The 19,295-nt window shown below is 38.3% G+C and overlaps 1 protein-coding gene across 1 annotated transcript in view; it reads right to left on the reverse strand.

Moving 5' to 3' along the window:
* Positions 1-19,295, reverse strand: part of LOC117298529 — a 106,123-nt gene that overhangs the window by 28,014 nt on the left and 58,814 nt on the right. The window contains exons 71-96 of the mRNA XM_033781832.1: positions 18,419-18,585; positions 17,576-17,695; positions 17,368-17,457; positions 16,671-16,810; positions 16,001-16,163; positions 15,620-15,690; positions 15,233-15,387; positions 14,487-14,694; positions 12,565-12,795; positions 11,693-11,993; positions 10,686-10,894; positions 9,748-10,043; positions 8,808-8,902; positions 8,081-8,251; positions 7,252-7,432; positions 6,883-7,049; positions 6,267-6,394; positions 5,671-5,908; positions 5,136-5,316; positions 4,669-4,915; positions 4,229-4,349; positions 3,870-4,048; positions 3,044-3,203; positions 2,527-2,751; positions 1,433-1,521; positions 896-1,013 (exon numbers count right to left, since the gene is read on the reverse strand). Of these exons, the coding sequence (XP_033637723.1) occupies positions 896-1,013; positions 1,433-1,521; positions 2,527-2,751; positions 3,044-3,203; positions 3,870-4,048; positions 4,229-4,349; positions 4,669-4,915; positions 5,136-5,316; positions 5,671-5,908; positions 6,267-6,394; positions 6,883-7,049; positions 7,252-7,432; positions 8,081-8,251; positions 8,808-8,902; positions 9,748-10,043; positions 10,686-10,894; positions 11,693-11,993; positions 12,565-12,795; positions 14,487-14,694; positions 15,233-15,387; positions 15,620-15,690; positions 16,001-16,163; positions 16,671-16,810; positions 17,368-17,457; positions 17,576-17,695; positions 18,419-18,585 (4,451 nt within the window). The remainder of the gene's footprint in view (positions 1-895; positions 1,014-1,432; positions 1,522-2,526; positions 2,752-3,043; positions 3,204-3,869; positions 4,049-4,228; positions 4,350-4,668; positions 4,916-5,135; positions 5,317-5,670; positions 5,909-6,266; positions 6,395-6,882; positions 7,050-7,251; positions 7,433-8,080; positions 8,252-8,807; positions 8,903-9,747; positions 10,044-10,685; positions 10,895-11,692; positions 11,994-12,564; positions 12,796-14,486; positions 14,695-15,232; positions 15,388-15,619; positions 15,691-16,000; positions 16,164-16,670; positions 16,811-17,367; positions 17,458-17,575; positions 17,696-18,418; positions 18,586-19,295) is intronic.

Below are 19,295 nucleotides of genomic sequence, written 5' to 3' on the forward strand. Positions count from 1 at the left end.
ACTCCTTTCTGTACGACCTTTTCGCTATTGTTGCCCTTCCCAGAGTTATGAGGTCTGTTCCAGTTTCAGAAAAAAATATATCAAAATACTATACAGTTATTTTGCTTATGTAAGACTTTGTATGTGTTATATCTTGAGAACAGTATGAAATAAATAATTGTATTTATTTATTTCCTCAAAACCTCCAAAAATGGAGAAGATAAAAATATTTGTAAAAATACATCAAAAATACAGTGAAAAATAACTTGAAACTAGCGTCAACAGTGTTCTTTAAAATTGATTTTTTAAAAGTTGTTGTCCCCTCTTGCCATGTGTGTATTTTTATGTTTTGTTTACTTCCTTAAAGGCAGTGGACACTATTGGTAATTGTCAAAGACTAGCCTTCACAGTTGGTGTATCTCAACATATACATAAAATAACAAACCTGTGAAAATTTGGTCATCAATCGGTCATCGAACTTGCGAGATAATAATGAAAGAAAAAAAAACACCCTTGTCACATGAAGTTGTGTGCTTTTAGATGGTTGATTTCGAGACCTCAAGTTCTAAACCTGAGGTCTCGAAATCAAATTCGTGGAAAATTTCTTCTTTCTCGAAAACTATGGCACTTCAGAGGGAGCCGTTTCTCACAATGTTTTATACCATCAACCTCTCCCCATTACTTGTCACCAAGAAAGGTTTTATGCTAATAAATATTTTGAGTAATTACCAATAGTATCCACTGCCTTTAATTTATTGTTACATTTTACTGTTTTATAACGTTTAATATTTATATTTGTATCCATCCTCTAGTGGATGTTGAATAAAATGAAAAATAAAAAATAAATACTTATTTTGATGCAAAGCACATCATTTGCGAAGGTCAGTTCGCAGACGAGGATCAAAACAATGATTACCTGGTATATCAGGGTCACTTCCGGGCACTACTCCATCTGAGGTCAAAGGTTGAATGTCCTCTCCTCCAGGGGTCGTACCGACTGCCCACTCATAGGAAGAAATACCATGCAACTGGCTCTGTACAAATAAATGTTATTATTATACAATTCAGTTTATTAAACTACAAGGGAAAACAAGGGAAAGTGAAATTAAGTGAGACCTCTGCTGATGCAACCTCAGGTTACATCTTGAACTTTTGTTGTGACCCTCTGGCTGTACAGGGTTGAATGGCCTCTGAATGGCATGCAGAAAAAAGATGTTGACAATATTTTATTGAGGCTAGATAGCTCAGTTTGTACATAGAACACCGGGTTAATCCGGAGGTCGGGGGTTCAAGTCCTGCACAGTTTTAATGTTCTTTATTCAACAACAAAACACCTCAAAATCTTTAAAATCACAATATTTGGAAAAATCTGTCAACAGTTTTTTTTTTTTTTTTTTTTTTTTTGGGGGGGGGGGCATTGAATCGTACACAATCCCAATAATCCCAATCTCACCTCAAAGTCATCGAACCAAATAGTAACAGTGGTTCTCTCTTGTTGAGAGTCTGTATCGTGAAGCATGGCTGGTCCATCTGTTACATAACCTGTAATGGACAGCATTAAAACAAGAACAAGTCATAGTAAACAAACATATTGATAAATTAATGGTAACAATATAAGTGGCTTCTTACAAAACGCACATAACCGTCACTCAGTGACGCTCAAGGCACTTCAACATTCAGTATTTTCAGCATGTGAGACTATGAATTACGAGACCTACTCCTTTTACATGTAAGCACCATGTAATGGTTTACAAGGTGCTGTGGCGCAATATGTGGCCAATCAAACCAGGAACACCGGGGCGAATCCCCTTCTCTAGTTCAGTGCACTGGTGTGTTCTTGCATATGTGTTACACAACTAAAGGGACCAAAGGCTTTACGTCCCATTCGAAGAACGAAGCAATCAAGTGTCTTGCTTAAGCAAGGAAAAAACGTCACGACTGGGACTCGAATCCACACTCTATTGATCAAAAACAACATAGCTTGAGTACGATGCTCTTTTAACCATTAGGCCAAATTATTAAATTTTGAATGCACAGGAATTTAACCGTTGCCTGCAAATTATACCTAAACAATGAAAACGATTAATGCACAGAGTTAGCAGGTGATTGTTGTTATTTTCCTTGTTACACGGATTCAGCTGCATATTCCCTCCCTCAACAATTGTGTTTGCTTAAAGCCATTATACACTTTCGGTAAACAGTATTGTCCAAGTCCCACACTTCGTGTATCACAACTTATATATAAAACAACAAACCTGTGGAAATTTAGGCTCAATCGGTCATCGGAGTCCGGAGAAAATAACGGGAAAACACACTCTTGTTTCCGCGCGTTTCGCCGTGTCATGACATGTGTTTTAAATAAATCCGTAATTCTCGCTAACGAGAATTTATATTGTTTTACTGTTTTCTCAAAAAGTAAAGCATTTCATGGACTAATATTTCAAGAGAAGTCTTTCACCATTACCTTCTGTAAACCCTGTAAATTGTTTGTAAATCTGTGAACTTTTATTTGTTTTGTCTGTACCGAAAGGGTCCAATGGCACATACCTGTTTGATCCTCTTCTACGACTCTGATTGGCGAAGAGCAAATGACGTCACTGAAGGCACCCGCACCATTCTCGCTTTTCACGCATACGTAATAGACAGGTCGGCAGTCGGCAGTAAACTCTTCATCATTACATGTTGATTGGTCAGTGAGTTGGAGGTCAAGGTTCAACAAGACACTATTCCTTTTTGACCCTAGGGCCATGAACGGTTTGATGTCTTCAGTGTCTTTAAGAAAGCAAATAAAGGGTAACTTGATGATTTAAAAATAACCAATTTGCTGAATACTCAGAAGAAACAGATAACTTGAATACGTCCTTCTATTCTTACTGGTTTTCCAGAACTGATCCCTACATCAAACCAATTTCTATACAATTTAGTGTGTATAAGCTTTTAACCATGATTTGTTCTCGGTAGATAAGCAAAAACAGGACTTTGGGATTTTGTTTTTGTATACTGTTCTTGATTTCATTTAAATCATTTCAATGAACTTTGACTTCAAAGCACAGTCGAGCCTTACTTTGAGCTGTTCCAACCGCTACCCAGTAGTTCTTAATACCACTTTGACCATCAACTCCAAGCCAAGATGCCTTAATGGTAGAGAGGCTGTTCTGGAACAGGTATCCATTGATGACTTCTTCAGTCTCTCCATCTAGATTCCCACCTCGTACATACTTCATCTTAAAAATAAATAAATGTTAAGTATCAGGATCGTCAAGATGCCCTTGAAAAAATTTCCTATTTCGATATAATTTTTTTATTCTGATAACTTGCTATATGCTACTACTTTTGATATGAGAATTGAACAAACTTTTATGAATGATCAGAAGATGTTTGTCTCGAAATGTTGAAGGTTTTGTTAAAGTTGTGATCTGCTTAAAAATATTGACGAATGTCAAATATTTTTACTTTTTATTTTCTTCAATTGATTAAAGGCAGTGGACACTATTGGTAATTACTCAAAATAATGTTTAGCATAAAAACTCACTTTGTGACGAGCAATGGAGAGCTGTTGATAGTATAAACATTGTGATAAACTGCTCCCTCTGAAGTAATGTAGATTTCGAGAAAGAAGTAATTTTCCACGAATTTGATTTCGGGACCTCAAAATTAGATTTTGAGGTCCCGAAATCAAGCATCTGAAAGCACACACGTAATGTGACGTGGGTGTTTTTTCTTCCATTATTATCTCGCAATTTGACGACCAATTCGGTTCAAATTTTCACAGCTTTGTTATTTTGTGTATATGTTGAGATACACCAAGTGAGAAGACTGGTTTTCGGCAGTTACTGATAGTGTCCGGTATGGGCACTTAGATGGCAATCTCATACGTATCTGTAACCTACCTCAGGTGGAGTAGGGTCTACCCTGATACCACTCGTCTCATGTGATGCTATCAGTTTAGCCTGGTTTTGAGCCTTGATTCGTGTGATATAGATGGCTCCTGCACGAAGTGACAATCCACTTTGCACGTGGGATGTGGTAGTAACGTCTAGTATCGGCTCAAAAGTATTTGGATCCAAATCTGAAAAAAGAGTGAGAAAGTCATGCTCAACAATCAGAGAAAAACGAAGGTTAGAATTTGATCCCGCCAAAAACGGGTGAGATCATTTTATGTTTGTTTAAACAGTCAATTAGAACAAGTTTTTAAAATTTGTTGTTTCATACAATTTTATTTTATTTAAGATAATAGATAAAACTTTACCTGCTGGGAAAATCTTTTGTTTTTTACCATGTCTCATTTCGTAAATAGCCAACTCAAACAAAGCAATGCCGGATTCTTCGTCAAAGTAGTCCCAATGTACAGCAAGGCTATCACTGTGTGTCTGTAGCAAACGATAAATATAATTAGGGCAATATAACTAAGACGTGTAACTTGTATATGAGGGTTTACATCGAGCCCAGTGCTTGATTCACAAAAGCACCAATATTCATCTTTAAAAAAATATGTTTTCGTTCGGCTTCAGGCTCCGTCCTCTCGTCTGAAGCCCTGGCGCTTATGCAAAGCATGCGCAAAAGTGTCAAAACAACCGCGGGGCCAAGCTAGCCTGAGCCGAATCGGGAGTCGAAGCTGTGGTTTCGAAAGGGCCTTAATGAGATTTGTAGTAGAAGTTTGTAAGTTTACAATTTTTTTTTTAAACCAACCTGGAAGTCTGCATCCTGTCCAACAACAAGCCCGTCTCCAAGGGATCGTAGCATAGGAGGAGTCAAATCCACCAGGAATCCATTGGTTGGAGTATCAATGTGATTGACAGCCTGGTTGATTGTACGTAGGTTGATGTACACCTGGTCCTTGTGGTGTAGATGGAAATGATGCCACTCGATTAAAGAGACGTCATTACTAACTGACGCGGCTTCATGGATAACCTCAAAGTCATTGGTTGCATTTTCACTGACAACATGAATAAAAATAAACTAAATTAAAATTGTACTTGTATTTTGTGCCTTAAATTCAAGACAAACATGTTTTATTCGCTCATTTTATCTTCAGGGTAATTATACATTAATGTGGCAGATGTCTTTAAGCTTGTTTTTAGATAAGTTGTCTTAATTATTTCCCCAGTCTTTTCCATCGTTTAAGACTTTAAAAGACTTTTCTTTACAAGACCTACCTGTCACTATGTTTACGGTAGACTGTGACTTGGTAGTCTTCGATACCAGACTCTGGATCAGAGAATCCCTGCCACTGAGCCGACACTGTGGCTGGTTTGGAAGAGAATTCCAGGTCCGTTGGGCCTGGAAGGAGGCCGTCGTAGACGCTTCCTTGGACGGGTGGAGTTAGATCAACACTCACTGGCAGAACACAGGAGAAAGTTTTTAATTTTAAAAGAGGTAAACTTTCAAAGAAGTTTTGAGAAAGTGAACCACTGTTTACTTCTCATGAAATTATCTAGCATTTAAATTTATTTATAGTTTTTATTCGAGAAAAAAACTAAAAACTGTAAATATTTCTCTTTTATCTGATAAGGTTTTGTTTAACATTTTTAATTAGAGGAAAATTTGTTTTTTTAAATGTTTGAATATTGATGAGCGTCACTCTCTGCATGGGTCTGGCAGAAAGAAAACACTGGTTTCTTCCAAATAAAGTGAATAAGTTGGTGAATTATCTGCATTGAGATTAGCATAAAATGCAATGTATAAAATTACCTCCATTTGATGAAGCCGATACATTCAACTTGTCATAACCACCGTGGAATGCTACAAGCGTTGAGTAGTAGGTCTCGCCGTGCTGGAGGGTGACATACCCAGAGCAGGTCCCATGCTCTCGGCGAGACACTTTGACAAAGTTCACAACGTTGCTCGTTAGAGGTTGGGTTCCAACGGCCCAAAGGTACGAGGAAATACCTGAATCGGGATCAAACCAGTTGTACCAGTTTCCACAAATCTATTTAAGAAATGAACGCGTCAGATTAACAGATAGATTAGACAATGACCAATTTTGTTTTAAAATACTAAATCTGTGCCAGGCTTCTTTAAGATAATTAGTCCTTTGATTTATTTACGGTCGTGGAGAAAAAAAACACTGAAACATTGAATGCAAATGTGTTGTTATAACAACTTTCTTAGCTACAGAGATTACTAAAGGTCTATCTGGCTACATAAACTTAACAGTAATGCTGTCAAAATTGTTAACAAGATTTACTGGAAAGGGTAGTACAAACTAACAAAATAATACAAAAGATGTTGATGGAAGTTTCCCTGTACAAAACATTAATATGAAGTTACGGGATTTCCCTGATTACCTCATTCCTATCTTTAGTGAACGCAAGATCTCGTCCTGCATAGGGTCCGTCGAATAAGTCTCCAGCAATTGGTGGCGTGTCATCAACTAATATCGGTTCATCAGCATGCTCTACAGTTCGAAGGTCAACTACGGAAAATAAAAATAAAAGAGAATAACAGGCAGTTCGATTGTGACTTGGATTTAACCCAGTCAACCTTCTGATCATATATGTATTATTACATCATGTCAATCATGTCAATAATTGGTTATTGACACCAGTAACCTACTTTGCATAATGTGGTGTATTTATATATTGGTTTGCGGTAACACCATGTGTGTATCTACTTGCCAGGTAGAGTTTGTTCTTAGACAACTGTCTTTTTTTATTCTTCAACCGCGGAATAGATTTATCGGATGTTCGGGAGACTTCTCAGTTCTAAAAAGAACAGTCCTGCTTTTTAACTTCTACCCGGGCGGAAGGTATAGGAAATTGGCTAGGACTACTACTTTAGCTGGTGGTTTTTTCATTCTAACTATGTACCATTATTGACAGCTCTGACGATCAGCCAGCACGGTATAGGCAATTGGCTTGGACTACTACTTAAGCTGGTGTATTTTTAGCTGTAACTTAGTACCATTATTGACAGCTCTGACGATCAGCCAGCATGGTATGCCATTTGGAATCTTGAAGTCGATGATGAGTTGTTGAGTAACAGCGAGGGCTTCCCAGTCATGCAGAGATATATCCCTCGGTGATCTTCCGGCTGCCACGTGGTACTCAAACAGATGAGAATCAGGATCGCTGTAAATGATTTAATGTCCACAAAATGTCAAAAAAATTCTTAATTCTCGAGAAATATACAGTATTTTCAACTGACCTCAAGAAAAATTAGTTTGAGATTATTTGTCAGTAGACTGTAATTTTAGCAGATAACTAAATCGAACAATGACAACTTGACAGTGAATTTGTATAACTTTCTGAGATTTTCTAAACACAAACTCACCTTGCGTTAACTTGCAATCCAATTCTTCCAATCGATGATTCATAAGTGATGTTATTAATGCTGTCAATTATTGGCGGAGTGTTATCAATGATGAGGGGCGTGCTGTGACATACAGTCAGTGCCATCGGGCCGCCAAACTCCACCTTATTCAGTGCACGTACGCTGATAAAATAGGCACCATCTAGGTAGATAAAAATAGACAAAAAACTTGCAAGAATTTCAAATTCTTTCCTCCCTATACTCGCATCACTATTTGCAGAAATGTGCAATACTGCTTCTAGTCAAAACAGATGAACTGCACGTTTTTACATATCTGAACTTTTTAAGCATTTTTCGGTGCTCGTTTTTCAATCACGCATTATATGCAATGCGAGACTTAAGAACGCTAGGTGGCAGCAGACCTGCAATGTAAAATTCCATAGTTGACGTAGTTCTTAGCATGCGCATATTTCCCGAGAATGGATTTACTGGTGAGTCTGCTGCTGCCTAGTGTCCCTAAAAGTCTCCCATCGACCTTATGAATTCTTCTTAGAGGTGAACCAATGATGAATCAATGCAAGCCGTTATCTCACTTGAAATATGACATAAATGAAGATAAATGTTGGAAACAAAACCCACAGATTTGTACGCACAACGCACAGGATTGGCCAATGAACAAACTCCTTATGGCCTCTAGGTGAGGGCGCCATACTCAAATTACGTCATGTAAATATTGGTCTACGGACAAGTCAACCCAAGGTTCCAAAACATGCTCCAGAATTGTAAGGTGTATACAAAATGTAGACAGGAGAAAATGGTTCATTTCCAAATGGATTAGATGAATTTGTACCTGGGAGGTTGACGTTAACTACCAGTCCCTGGTGGTGCCATTGTGATTCATCAAACAGGTGTGCATGAGGATCTATATGGCTGCTGACGTCATCATTACACACGCTGTAACCAATGGACCAGGTGTAGCCATGGATACCAGTCTCGTTATCATGGATACCATCCCAGTTTGCTGAAATAAAAAGAAGAAAAACCAGCTTAAAACACTTTCTAAGACTTTCTATTCTAACTCCTGCTACAAAACAATAGTTTTATACAATCTAGTGAGAAATGACAGAGTCATCTGAAGTTATTATTATTTTATACAGGATTTGAGGCATTGCATGGTGAGGTTTAAGTTTAGTTTGCGGTAACACAATATGTGTCTCTACTTGCCAGGTTAGAGTATGTTCTTTAGAGAACCGTCTTGCTATATTGTACTATCGTCGCGGAGTAGATTTTCGAAGTACGAAAGACTTCTCAGTTCTGAAAAGAACGGGTAAATTAACATTGTTTACGTAGTTCTGAACATGCGCATAATTATGAGAGCAATGGATTTACCCGGTATGTCTGCTGCCACCTATCGTCCCAGAAAGTCTCCTATTGGTTATCAACGTTTCGGCTATAGCTTGCTCTAGTCTTCATCAGGAGACTGATCTGAAGTTACTGTTATTATTAATTTGTTTTGATTTCAAATACTTAATTTTTATTTCAAGATTATCTAGCATTGATTTGTTTAGTCAGGTTACCTGCCATGTAGGCATTGCTCCTTGTATACAGCATATCCACCAATTCCATTTCACCATTGAAGACAGTCATGGAACCAGGCCCATCGATAATGTATCTTATAAAAAAAACAAAAAAACAAAAACAGACAAAGTTAAACACTTTAAAATAGTATTAATTGTTAATTATAAATTATGCGTTTAGCCTTTGAGAAAGACTGCACTAAGTTTGATAAATAAACCCCAATAAACACCAAATCGTACTACGGGCAATGGACAAATTGTCCTTTTCCGGTTCTAAATATGTATTTGTTTTCAAGTAGGAGTGAATAAACGTAAACAATGTGAATTGTTTAAGATGTGCCGAAAGGTTTTATGTTGTGTTTGTAGCCAATGGTTCAGAAACCCATTGAAGCTTCACACATTGTTCCATCACCAAGCCACAGAAACTACCAGCCCGCATCGAACCAACCCTACTGACTTTCCATAAAACAGCTCATAACTTGCACTCCAGTTCGGACAGATAGCGGGGTCACGATCCAAACACGTGATCGCGCCTTTTCTCTTGCTGCCCCTTAACACCACCACGAGACAGTCACCTACAATACATATTTTTCAGACGTCTTTGCGGCAACTAAATGTAGCCCGAGCCCTAAATGTTGCCTGATCTTAATGTAGCCCCAAACATGTACCTAAATAATTATTGCCCGAACCTAAATATAGCCCCAAACCTGTACATCAATGTTGTCCGAACCTAAATGTAGCCCCGAACATTTGGGGCTACATTTAGGTCAGGCGACATTTAGGGGCCGCACAGACGTCACTCAAATCTCACTTGTTTACAGAAGTTATAGTACGGTGCCATGAGCAAAGATCGTTGGAATATGGCGCTTTATGAATAATACGATTGATTGGTTGAATAATGCACTCGGAAGTAATTGAAGGAGCAAGGTTCCTGATTTACCTATGATTATCGAGAGGTGTATCCTCCATACATCGTCTCTCCCATTCATCAGGCGTAAACTGAACACACGGCTCATGTACAACCTCGTCCCTCGATGCATTGACGATCAAACCAGGCTCTGGAGCTGTAAAGTCTGCCACGATACCCACTGATGATACGATGTTCTCATACGCTACATAGTTCAGGAGATCGATGTTGAAGTAGTAGATGTTGTTGTGATCGAGCAGGAGGGACTCGTGGTTAAACTCAACAGCGTGGCCAACACCAAGACGTTCATAATGAGTGAATTTACCGGACTTGATTCAAAATGCAAAATAACAGAAAAAAAAACAGTTAGACGTGACATTACATTTTTAAGTGCATAACTTTATAATAACATTATACGAAGTACAGCTGCATTGTATAGTTTCAGTCTGAAGGTTTGCTGGTTATTAAATTCCACAGTAGAACAATTGTCCCTGTCAAAAAGTCATTTAGGAAAAAAAAGAAAAAAAGAAAAGAATAAAATCACGGGCTGATTCGGCTCGATACAACCATAATACAACCTGAAAACTGTGGATGCTGTTCTTTCACTTGCTCCTTAAAACCCACTGTTTACGGTTTTGTTTTATGACAGTCATACCTTATAATATGGTCGATCACACAAAACATGAACACCACTGCCACCTTTTTCATTGTTGCTTAATACCTTAATAATAACATCCTTCACTCTAAATCCGTTTAGTCCATTCGATGTATTTTACCAAAAGCGATACAAAACAAAACGCTTCCAAATTATGTTTGAGCTTGATTATGTTTTGCCAGTTTTTTAATTTTAATTTACAAAACCACAAAAGACTCAAGCAATGTTTGTTAAAAACAAATGCTGTGCGTACTTCATTCGGAAATAGTTGGTTACAAAACATGTTATATTATACAACTTTTATCCATATAGATACCTCATGAACCTCGACCCCATGGCCCTCGATCTCTTTAAGGAGTTCACACATCTTGGAATCGTAATCATAGTTGATACTCAGACACTTTGTCTCTGGGAGAGCGAGGCAGTCACGGGCACAGAAGTTAGGATTAATGTGAGTGATGGTTGATGTTGGTGTTGAGATGAGGCGGCCTTTCTTGGCGGTGGTGAAATAGTGAAAGTCGTTGACTGAAACAAGTGATGGAAAAGAAAAATCGCTTTAGAAATGTATATGTTTAAAAAAAAACAAGTCTGATATGAGACAATGCTCAAGAATTGCAAGGGTTGTGGGTTCGAATCCCACCCGAGTAATTCATTCATTCATTCAGTCGATGCGGAGCATCGGATGATGGCCCTCCAAACACGTTGGTCCTCCATTGCTGTACGTAGCTCTTCCCGACGCAGTCCAGAGTCCCGGCACAAGGTGTCCACATAGGTGGTTTGCGGTGTCCAAAAATGTCTTTATAATAAAAGTAGTAGGTATTTGTATTGCGCCGAATCAGTCTTAACATATGTTCAATATATAGCGAGTTCTTGGCACAACAAAAAGGACGCAAGAGGAAAAAGACAAACGAAGATGTCTTTGTTGAGATTTTACTTCGAGCATGTCCATGATATGTCTAGGAGCTTGCTTATGGTACGCTTTATACATCAGGATCATAACTTTGAAGATGATTCTTTGAGTGATGAGATATGGCAATGTAGGTTGAATAGATAAGGACTGATGGAGTCGTATTTGCGTATATTCATGAAAGTTTCAGTTGATTGCTAGCATATTTCAGTTGATTGCTAGCATATTTTTGCCCCTAATACTTTAATTTGTACCACAATTTGCGTTATAGGTCGGTGAAACCAGGGATTTCAATCTGCTTTTGAGAATTTTAACCTGCCTCAAAAGCTCCGAGGCTAACATAGTTCAAGGACATTACGTTAACTTGAGTTTGACCAATTTTGTGAAATAGTGACATATGTTTTTGTTATAGTTACTTGAGGTTCCAAGTTGTTCTCGCTCTGTGATGTCAATCGTGTGCCAGGGTACGATCTGATCACCCCAGATCTCCGGTCCGAACCCAACTCCTTCTTTCTGCATCAAAATGACAGAGTCATCATACACCACTGCTGAAGCACGAAGGATGTGTGGGTGACTGGTTGAAGTGAAGTCAGGAGTAATACGACCCGTTGGGAGGGTGACGTCAAAGGTCGGTAGGCTGCAGGTTGCGGTTGAGGTACCTCCACCGTTGTTCATGGCGTAGACAGTGAAGTGAAGTGGGTGGCCACCGAGTAGAATCTGTGGACAAGACAGGATGCAAAAGTTGTCTAAAATTCCTTAAATATAAACATCAGTTTAAACTTGGAAATATTTCAATCCTAAAGGATGTTGTCATTTAGAAAGCTGCAACACATTCTTTAGCCTGAACGTCTGACGTCATACTTCGTGGCTCGTGAGGATAAAGACAGGGGTCCAGTCTACATATTCTCTGAAATGCAGCCTTTCTAAACACCCAGGAAACAGATGTTTATAAGGGGGGGGGGGGGGTATAGACCGTATTGAATATGACGTCACCGTTCAAATATCTGCCCTACAAGATGGCGTCTGTGCGCATGTGCATAGGTATGTGCGTGCATTTGCCGTAGAAATCAAACCAGGAATGCTGCGTGCATGTGCTTCATTGATGTACGCGTTTGGACGCGCATACAGTTTGCCCTACAAGATGGCGACTTTCCTAGCAAAAAGGGGTTATTCAATATGGTATATAGAGACAAGATTGTTTTCTCAAAAACTAGTTGTTGGCAAAAATATCACAATTACGAACCCCTCTTAAAGCTAAGATTGGTTGTGATCACCAAAGCATCATCACCTGTGATATGATGGCTGATGGTCCTCCATATTCTGTCTTAGGGAGTACGTCACTCCCTCCAGGTACCGTCCCAACCTGATAGAAAAACGTCACTAGACTCTTGTCATCAGCAGCGACCACCTCAAGTTGAAAGGCGGGCTCTGTGTAGTCTAGACCAGGCACCTGCTCAACGCTGCAATGGCTGGTCGGCTCTGCAATGTTTACTGACCTCTCTCCGGAGTGGGGGGCCTCCTTTAGGAATAAAAAAAAATCCAATGGAATGTAAAATCTAATATTGATTTCGAGGAGAACAAAAGACAACTAACCAGAGCTTGAACTTTAACATGTTCTAGAGAGGAGCTTTCTTGTATGCTATTAGGGAGTGAATTGCATAGTTTAGGAGATGCAACTTAGACCTTTTGCCCATACGCTTTAGTGTAAAAAACACAATCCAATTTGAATGTAAAATCTAGTAATAATTTTGAGTCGAACAAAAGACAATTGACACGAGGTGGACTTGAACCTGTAACCTCTTATTTAAAGTGTCGGCACTCTGCTAACTGGAGCTATCTAGCCCTGTGGCGGCAGTCTTTGTAGTAAACTGTGGCCAAGTGGTTAGACTGCATGACTTGCAATCAGACTTGTGGGCTCGAATCCCCCGGCTAACCACTGATTTCACAATGACTAAAATAAATACTATCGTGTAGCAACTGTATCACAAGTTCTTGATGTGTGTAATTTATAATCAAAGACGTTAAACCAATGTTTGTATGAGAGAGATTGGTTGTTGTCAGCTAGGCGTTTATATCCCTTTGTGGTAGTTTGCCGAGTTACCTTGATGGGAAGATCATTCAAACTATAACAAAAGTGTGTGTTGCTCCCAATTTAGGTTGGAGGTTGTCCTAATTATTTTACAACCATCGTGCCTAATAACTCATCTGATGAACAGAAAACACTTTAAACAGACCCCTGTAATGATGAGGTCACGCATGGTTGTCTGCATTTCTTAAATGATGTAAACTTGGTCCTGCATTTCCGGCAGTTGAGGAAAGACACAATAAAAAATTTTTGTTTAGCAAAGTGGTTTACAAGGTGTGACATCTAAGACGTATTTTTATTATCAATACCTATAGATACCAAATTTGTAAACAAGCCTGTTAAATTTGGCGCCTTATAATCAAATACAGTCAGTTGATTTGCGACAATAAAGTCTATATTTGGTTTGCGGTAACACCATGTGTGTATCTACATGCCAGGTAGAGTTTTTTCTTACTAGATGGTTCGGGTGTTCAGGAGACTTCTCAGTTCTGAAAAGAACTGTCCTGCTTTTTAAGTACTAACCGGGCGGAAGGATATAGAAAATAGGCTGGGACTACTACTTAAACGACGTGTAGGATCGTTATTAAATGCACTAGCCCGGAGTAAGTTCTTGAATTGGTCTCAACATTTCGACTAGCTTGCTCGAGCCATCAAGAGATAAGTGGGACAAAGGCGCTAGAAAGTCATTAGTGACGCACAGATTATTGTCCAACAGGGAGTTGGTTAAAGGCAGTGGACACTATTGGTAATTACTCAAAATATTTATTAGCATAAAACCTTATTTGGTAACGAGTAATGGGGAGAGGTTGATAGTATAAAACATTGTGAGGAACAGCTCCCTCTGAAGTGGAGTAGTTTTTGAGAAAGAAGTAATTTTCCACGACTTTGATTTCGAGACCTTAGATTTAGAATTTGAGGTCTCGAAATCAAGCATCTGAACGCACACAACTTCATGTGACAAGGGTGTTTTTTCTTTCAAAATATGTCGCAACTTCGACGACCAATTCAGTTCAAATTTTCACAGGTTTGTTATTTTATGCATATGTTGAGATACACCAAGTGAGAAGACTGGTCTTTGACAATTACCAATAGTGTCCAGAGTCTTTAAACTTTAGGGAACTTACCACAGGTGTGGAGTAGTCCATGACCTCTGGCGGAGACGTGTCGGGGTCCTTGGTGTGAACATCGAAGATGTTTTTATGGATAGCGTTGGCTTGATAGCGCCAGAGGTCCTTCTTGAAGAGTGTCTTCGTCCCAAACCAAAGGATCTTCAGTGTGACTTTACCTGTCAGCCGGATTATCAAGGGGATCATCACTATGTCCATCTTGAGACTGAGGATTAAAGACACAGATTTAGAGATTAAAGACAAAAACGTATACGTCCAGAGCTCTGAATCAGATACCCGTATAACCTTACTCGCAACAGTTTTTTCCCGGTGCAGTTAGGTTATTGAATAATCAGTGTTTTTGTAATTGTAATGTTTAAGACTTGCAAACCGAAAGGAATTTCACTGTATAGCCTATGTGTGTAAACATATATATCTGTGAAAATAAAACAGAGCCGACTATTGACTATATTAAATCGTGAAAACTAGACATCTTCCTTCTGGCTGGCAACATTCCTCACTCCTTTTCCAGGCCACTACTAAGAAGGCATATGGGCAAAGGGCTTTTCAGTTTGCATCTCCTGAACTATGGAATTCACTCCCTAATACAATAATTTTTGTATTCATCAACATTCCTGGTTTTTCACTCTGGACTTTCAAAAATCACTTTGAGACTGCACTGTTATTTTGTGCTAAATATACAAACTGTGCATTATTATAAGTATTATTAGTACTATCTGAAGCTGAACACGTCAATGACTTACCCAACATCCAGTGGGAATTTACTAAAGATTAATTCTGCAGTTGTAGGAAAGCTTGTGTGTAAGACGTCTGCCTTGAGTTCCAGCTCGCCATACAATATGAAGCCAACTGTTACACGTGCAGTAACGTAGGAACCAACCATTGGTATTATACCACCCTGTAGGGATACAAACATTGAAGTTATAATCATACAATTCGGTCAATATCCCCTTTGGAAATGTTACTGAATAAGGGAATTAATGTGCGGTGAAGAGACGCACACAGGTTCAGCACTCATACACGTAAGAGGGCATCTATTGTACTATCTAATGTTCTTGTATTGAAGCAATCCCCATTGGTTTTATACACAAATGACTAATGAGGTCCTCTGAATTTACAAAATACATTACCTTTGCAGTCATTGACACAAGGGCCACAGATATGGGTATCTTCATGTCAAAAAACCCACCGGCTTCAATGTCTAAAGACAGTGAAAAACAAAATTACATTACAAATCACCAAAACCACAGCTGTAGTCATTTTTGTAGTGTGAAAAGTTCAGCCTATTAACAATTCATCAACACAGAAGAGATCTATAGTTGTGGACACTGTATAGAATGTAGTGTTACAACTAATCAACCAATCTTCAGCATGAACAGATCTATAAATCTTTTTTTGTGTGTGTGTGATTATGAAGAACTGCAAAATTATGCTTGGTAACGAGAATTTTATTTTAGTAAAAGAATTGAAGAGGCTGGAAGGAACAAGTTTTTGTTCGAAGAGATACTTACAAAATTCTAAGTAGATGAATCCACCAAGCACAGTCCAATACTTATGTTTGAAGAAAACTACTTCCCTTCGTGGAAATGGGACTTCTCCGCTCAGAACGATGTCAAATTGACTGAACGCATTTTCTCCATTGCCGTTGACAAAGACGTCGATGAACTCGCTCACCTTTTGTACAAAATTTAAAAAATAAAACTAATATTTATTTCGTACTACTTCTTCGTAAGATATAATGTAGACAGAATTTTACATTGAAAAGTGAACAAAATTAGCACAGAGGATGAAGGGAAAATAATTAATTTATCTTTGTATAAAAAAGAAGAGTATGAGGCTGTCAGATTCAGCCAAGGCTTGTAGAAGACAGCCTATAGACAAACAAACTACAAAAAGGCAAACAGGTATGACAAGAAAATATAAAAAAAAACAGACTTAGTTGCTATGAGGAAAAATGTAAAAACTAGCAGGGCTTAAAATAAATACATTCAAAAATCACATTAATTATTTTTCAAAATACATACATGTTATAGAACATATTTAAAAATCTACCAATAAGACGAGTAAACACAAATAATAATAAAAATAACTTTATTACTTTGATATTTAAAGCTTCATCCATCTGGAAGCGGCTCATGTCTTTGAAATTCTCGATAAAAGAAATAAATCAAGATTACTTACAAAGGTTCGATAAAGAGATCGCAGATCTTTCATGAGTTGGACGACAGTAAAAGGGTCGATGTTTTGCAGATCCAACATTGCCTCTAGCTCACCAATTGTCATGTTTGCAATCCGATTACCGAGAGCATCAAGACCCTTCACTTTAAATATTATAACAGAACAAAGAATAAATTACTAATAACTTGCATTAAATACTTCATCCCTGCCGTTAATCATCAACATCCAAACGCCGTTAGTCAGCAACAATGAAAAAAAAATAAAAATAATAATGACTAAAATAATCAATTATTAAAGGATTGGGGTACTTTTTGTTACACAAACACAATGTCCACAGATTTACATTAAACTAACACAGTTTGAAGACAATGATAGTAGAAAGCTTACCTGAAAATATTACTTGCTGAGGTGCTGTAGTTTTTGAGAAATAAGTAAAACATTGTCACGAAAATACGATTAACATGTTAAAATAATTGTTGTATCCCAAAACAAAATTATTTTCGTGACTTGCTAATTTACACCTTTCCCAAAAACTACAGCCCCTCATCAGCGAATAATATTTTAAGGGAAACTTCTACCATCAATATCTTCAAACTGTGTAAGTTTATTGTAAATCTGTGGACATTGTGTTTTGTGTCCTACAAAAAGTACCCATACCCTTTAAAGGCCACAAGTAAAATAGAAAGAATGAAAAGCTTACATGTTAGTCCACCGCCAATGATCACATCACCCTGCCAGGCGCCCGAGTCGGCTCCAGGGGTCAAGCTGAGGTCAAACAAACTGGCTCCTCCTGTCGTTCACCAAAAAAACAAAAAAGAAATTGACTGAATTTCTATGAGCTTAAATCCAATTCATACTGTTGTGTACTATCAAGTGATACAATAATGCAATCTCCTTAATTTGTTTACCAGACGTTACTGCGATGGAAACGTCTCTCCTTTTCCTTGATGGAACGGGTGTATTGTCCTCGTTCCCAAATATCAAGGTGCCCGAAGCTCGACGACTTTCAGTACCAGATCCAGCCACCCCTGGTACGAAAACAAATACAGAAACAAACCAAAAGTAATTACTCAGATTCAATCTTGTAAATATCATCAACAATTTTGGTGAAATGTAAAACTAGCTGTCGTCTGAAATCCTGAAGTAAACAACAATCGACCATCAAAAACACATTTTTAAACTTTCAATGTCAAAACATTCTGATATTTTAGAGCCAAAAACACCTTAAAAAAAAAATCCAAAACACCCTGTAAATTATAACTTAACTTCAACTTCAAGTAAGATTTGAAACATCGCATGGTTGAAGTATAACTGAGATAGGTGTTCGGTAACATCAAATGAATATCTCTTTGAGTAGTTTTTCATGAAGACAACCCGTTATAAAGTAGTTAACCATTGGTTATTTTTAGAACCAATAATACCAATGAGATTTCCACATGATGTTACCGCCAACCTCTTCATAGTTAACTTCAACTGTACATGAAATATGTAAATTGCACATAGCGCATGCGCACTAACGTTTTGGTTGGCAAAATGAGGGAACATCGCGCTGTTTTGTACACGGCTAATGGGTGCGTGATGCAGACACGATTGCGCGTCTGCTCAGTGCACAACTCTATGGCGTTTGCCAACCAACAGGGTCTGTACGCATGCGTGAATGTTATTAGCATATTTCATGGGAAGGGTCCATTGGGCACTGTGTAAACTGACTCATACTCCGGCAATATTTTCAGAAACGAGCATAAACTCACTTGGCGGTACATTCTTTTCCGGCTGAAGTTTCATCAGGATGTTCTCTTCTGAGGAAAGTGTAGGTGAATCTGACTTAAGAATTTTCCTGAAATATTCCAGAGCTTTATCGAGTGAGCTGGTGGTGAAGTCGTCCATGTTGCCTTCCTCCTCTTCCAAATCATTGGTTCTATGATGGAACAAAGTTTATGAATAAACCTTTGCATGATGTTGTTCTAGACCATGTGAACTTTTAAGTGTGACCTTGTACATTCTGTGAGTATTCTGGCTGGCAAAATACTGCACGGGTCATACGGGCAAGTTGACATTTTGTGTCATAATCCAACATAAATCCAAAATTATGAAAGTAAAAGCTGGACAAGTTTGAGATGCGCCCCCTTTCATCACATCAAAGGTTGATAAGAATTAGACAATCTCCATAAAATAATCTATACGATTTTATGATTTCTTCCATTAGGCTATGTACAAATCCTGCCTGCAGGAAGTCCAGGCTCTGTGGCTCTTTTGTAAACATGTGATGTCACAGGTCACATCGTCTACACTTTGATACCATTAGAGAGGGTGTGGCATGTGAACATAATCTTGGACTTGTTACTTTACAATAATATTACAAGCAACTATACAGACGAGTGATTATGAAAAAATAAGTAATGAAAAGGAGAGTTTTAGGCGATATTTTGAATTCAGTAAGTGAACAAGATGACGTATCCGATGAGGACAGCCTTGTAAGTCATGGTAGCTGCTTGATTCGTGGGAGAGTTTTAAGCGATATTTTGAATTCAGTAAGTTAACAAGATGACGTATTCGATAAGGACAGCCTTGTAAGTCATGGTGGCTGCTTGATTCGTGTACTGTGGAAAGATCCTTTTCTATATAATC

This window comes from Asterias rubens, chromosome 13 (genome assembly GCF_902459465.1).
Source record: "Asterias rubens chromosome 13, eAstRub1.3, whole genome shotgun sequence".
In the NCBI taxonomy this organism is placed as follows: Eukaryota; Metazoa; Echinodermata; class Asteroidea; order Forcipulatida; family Asteriidae; genus Asterias; species Asterias rubens.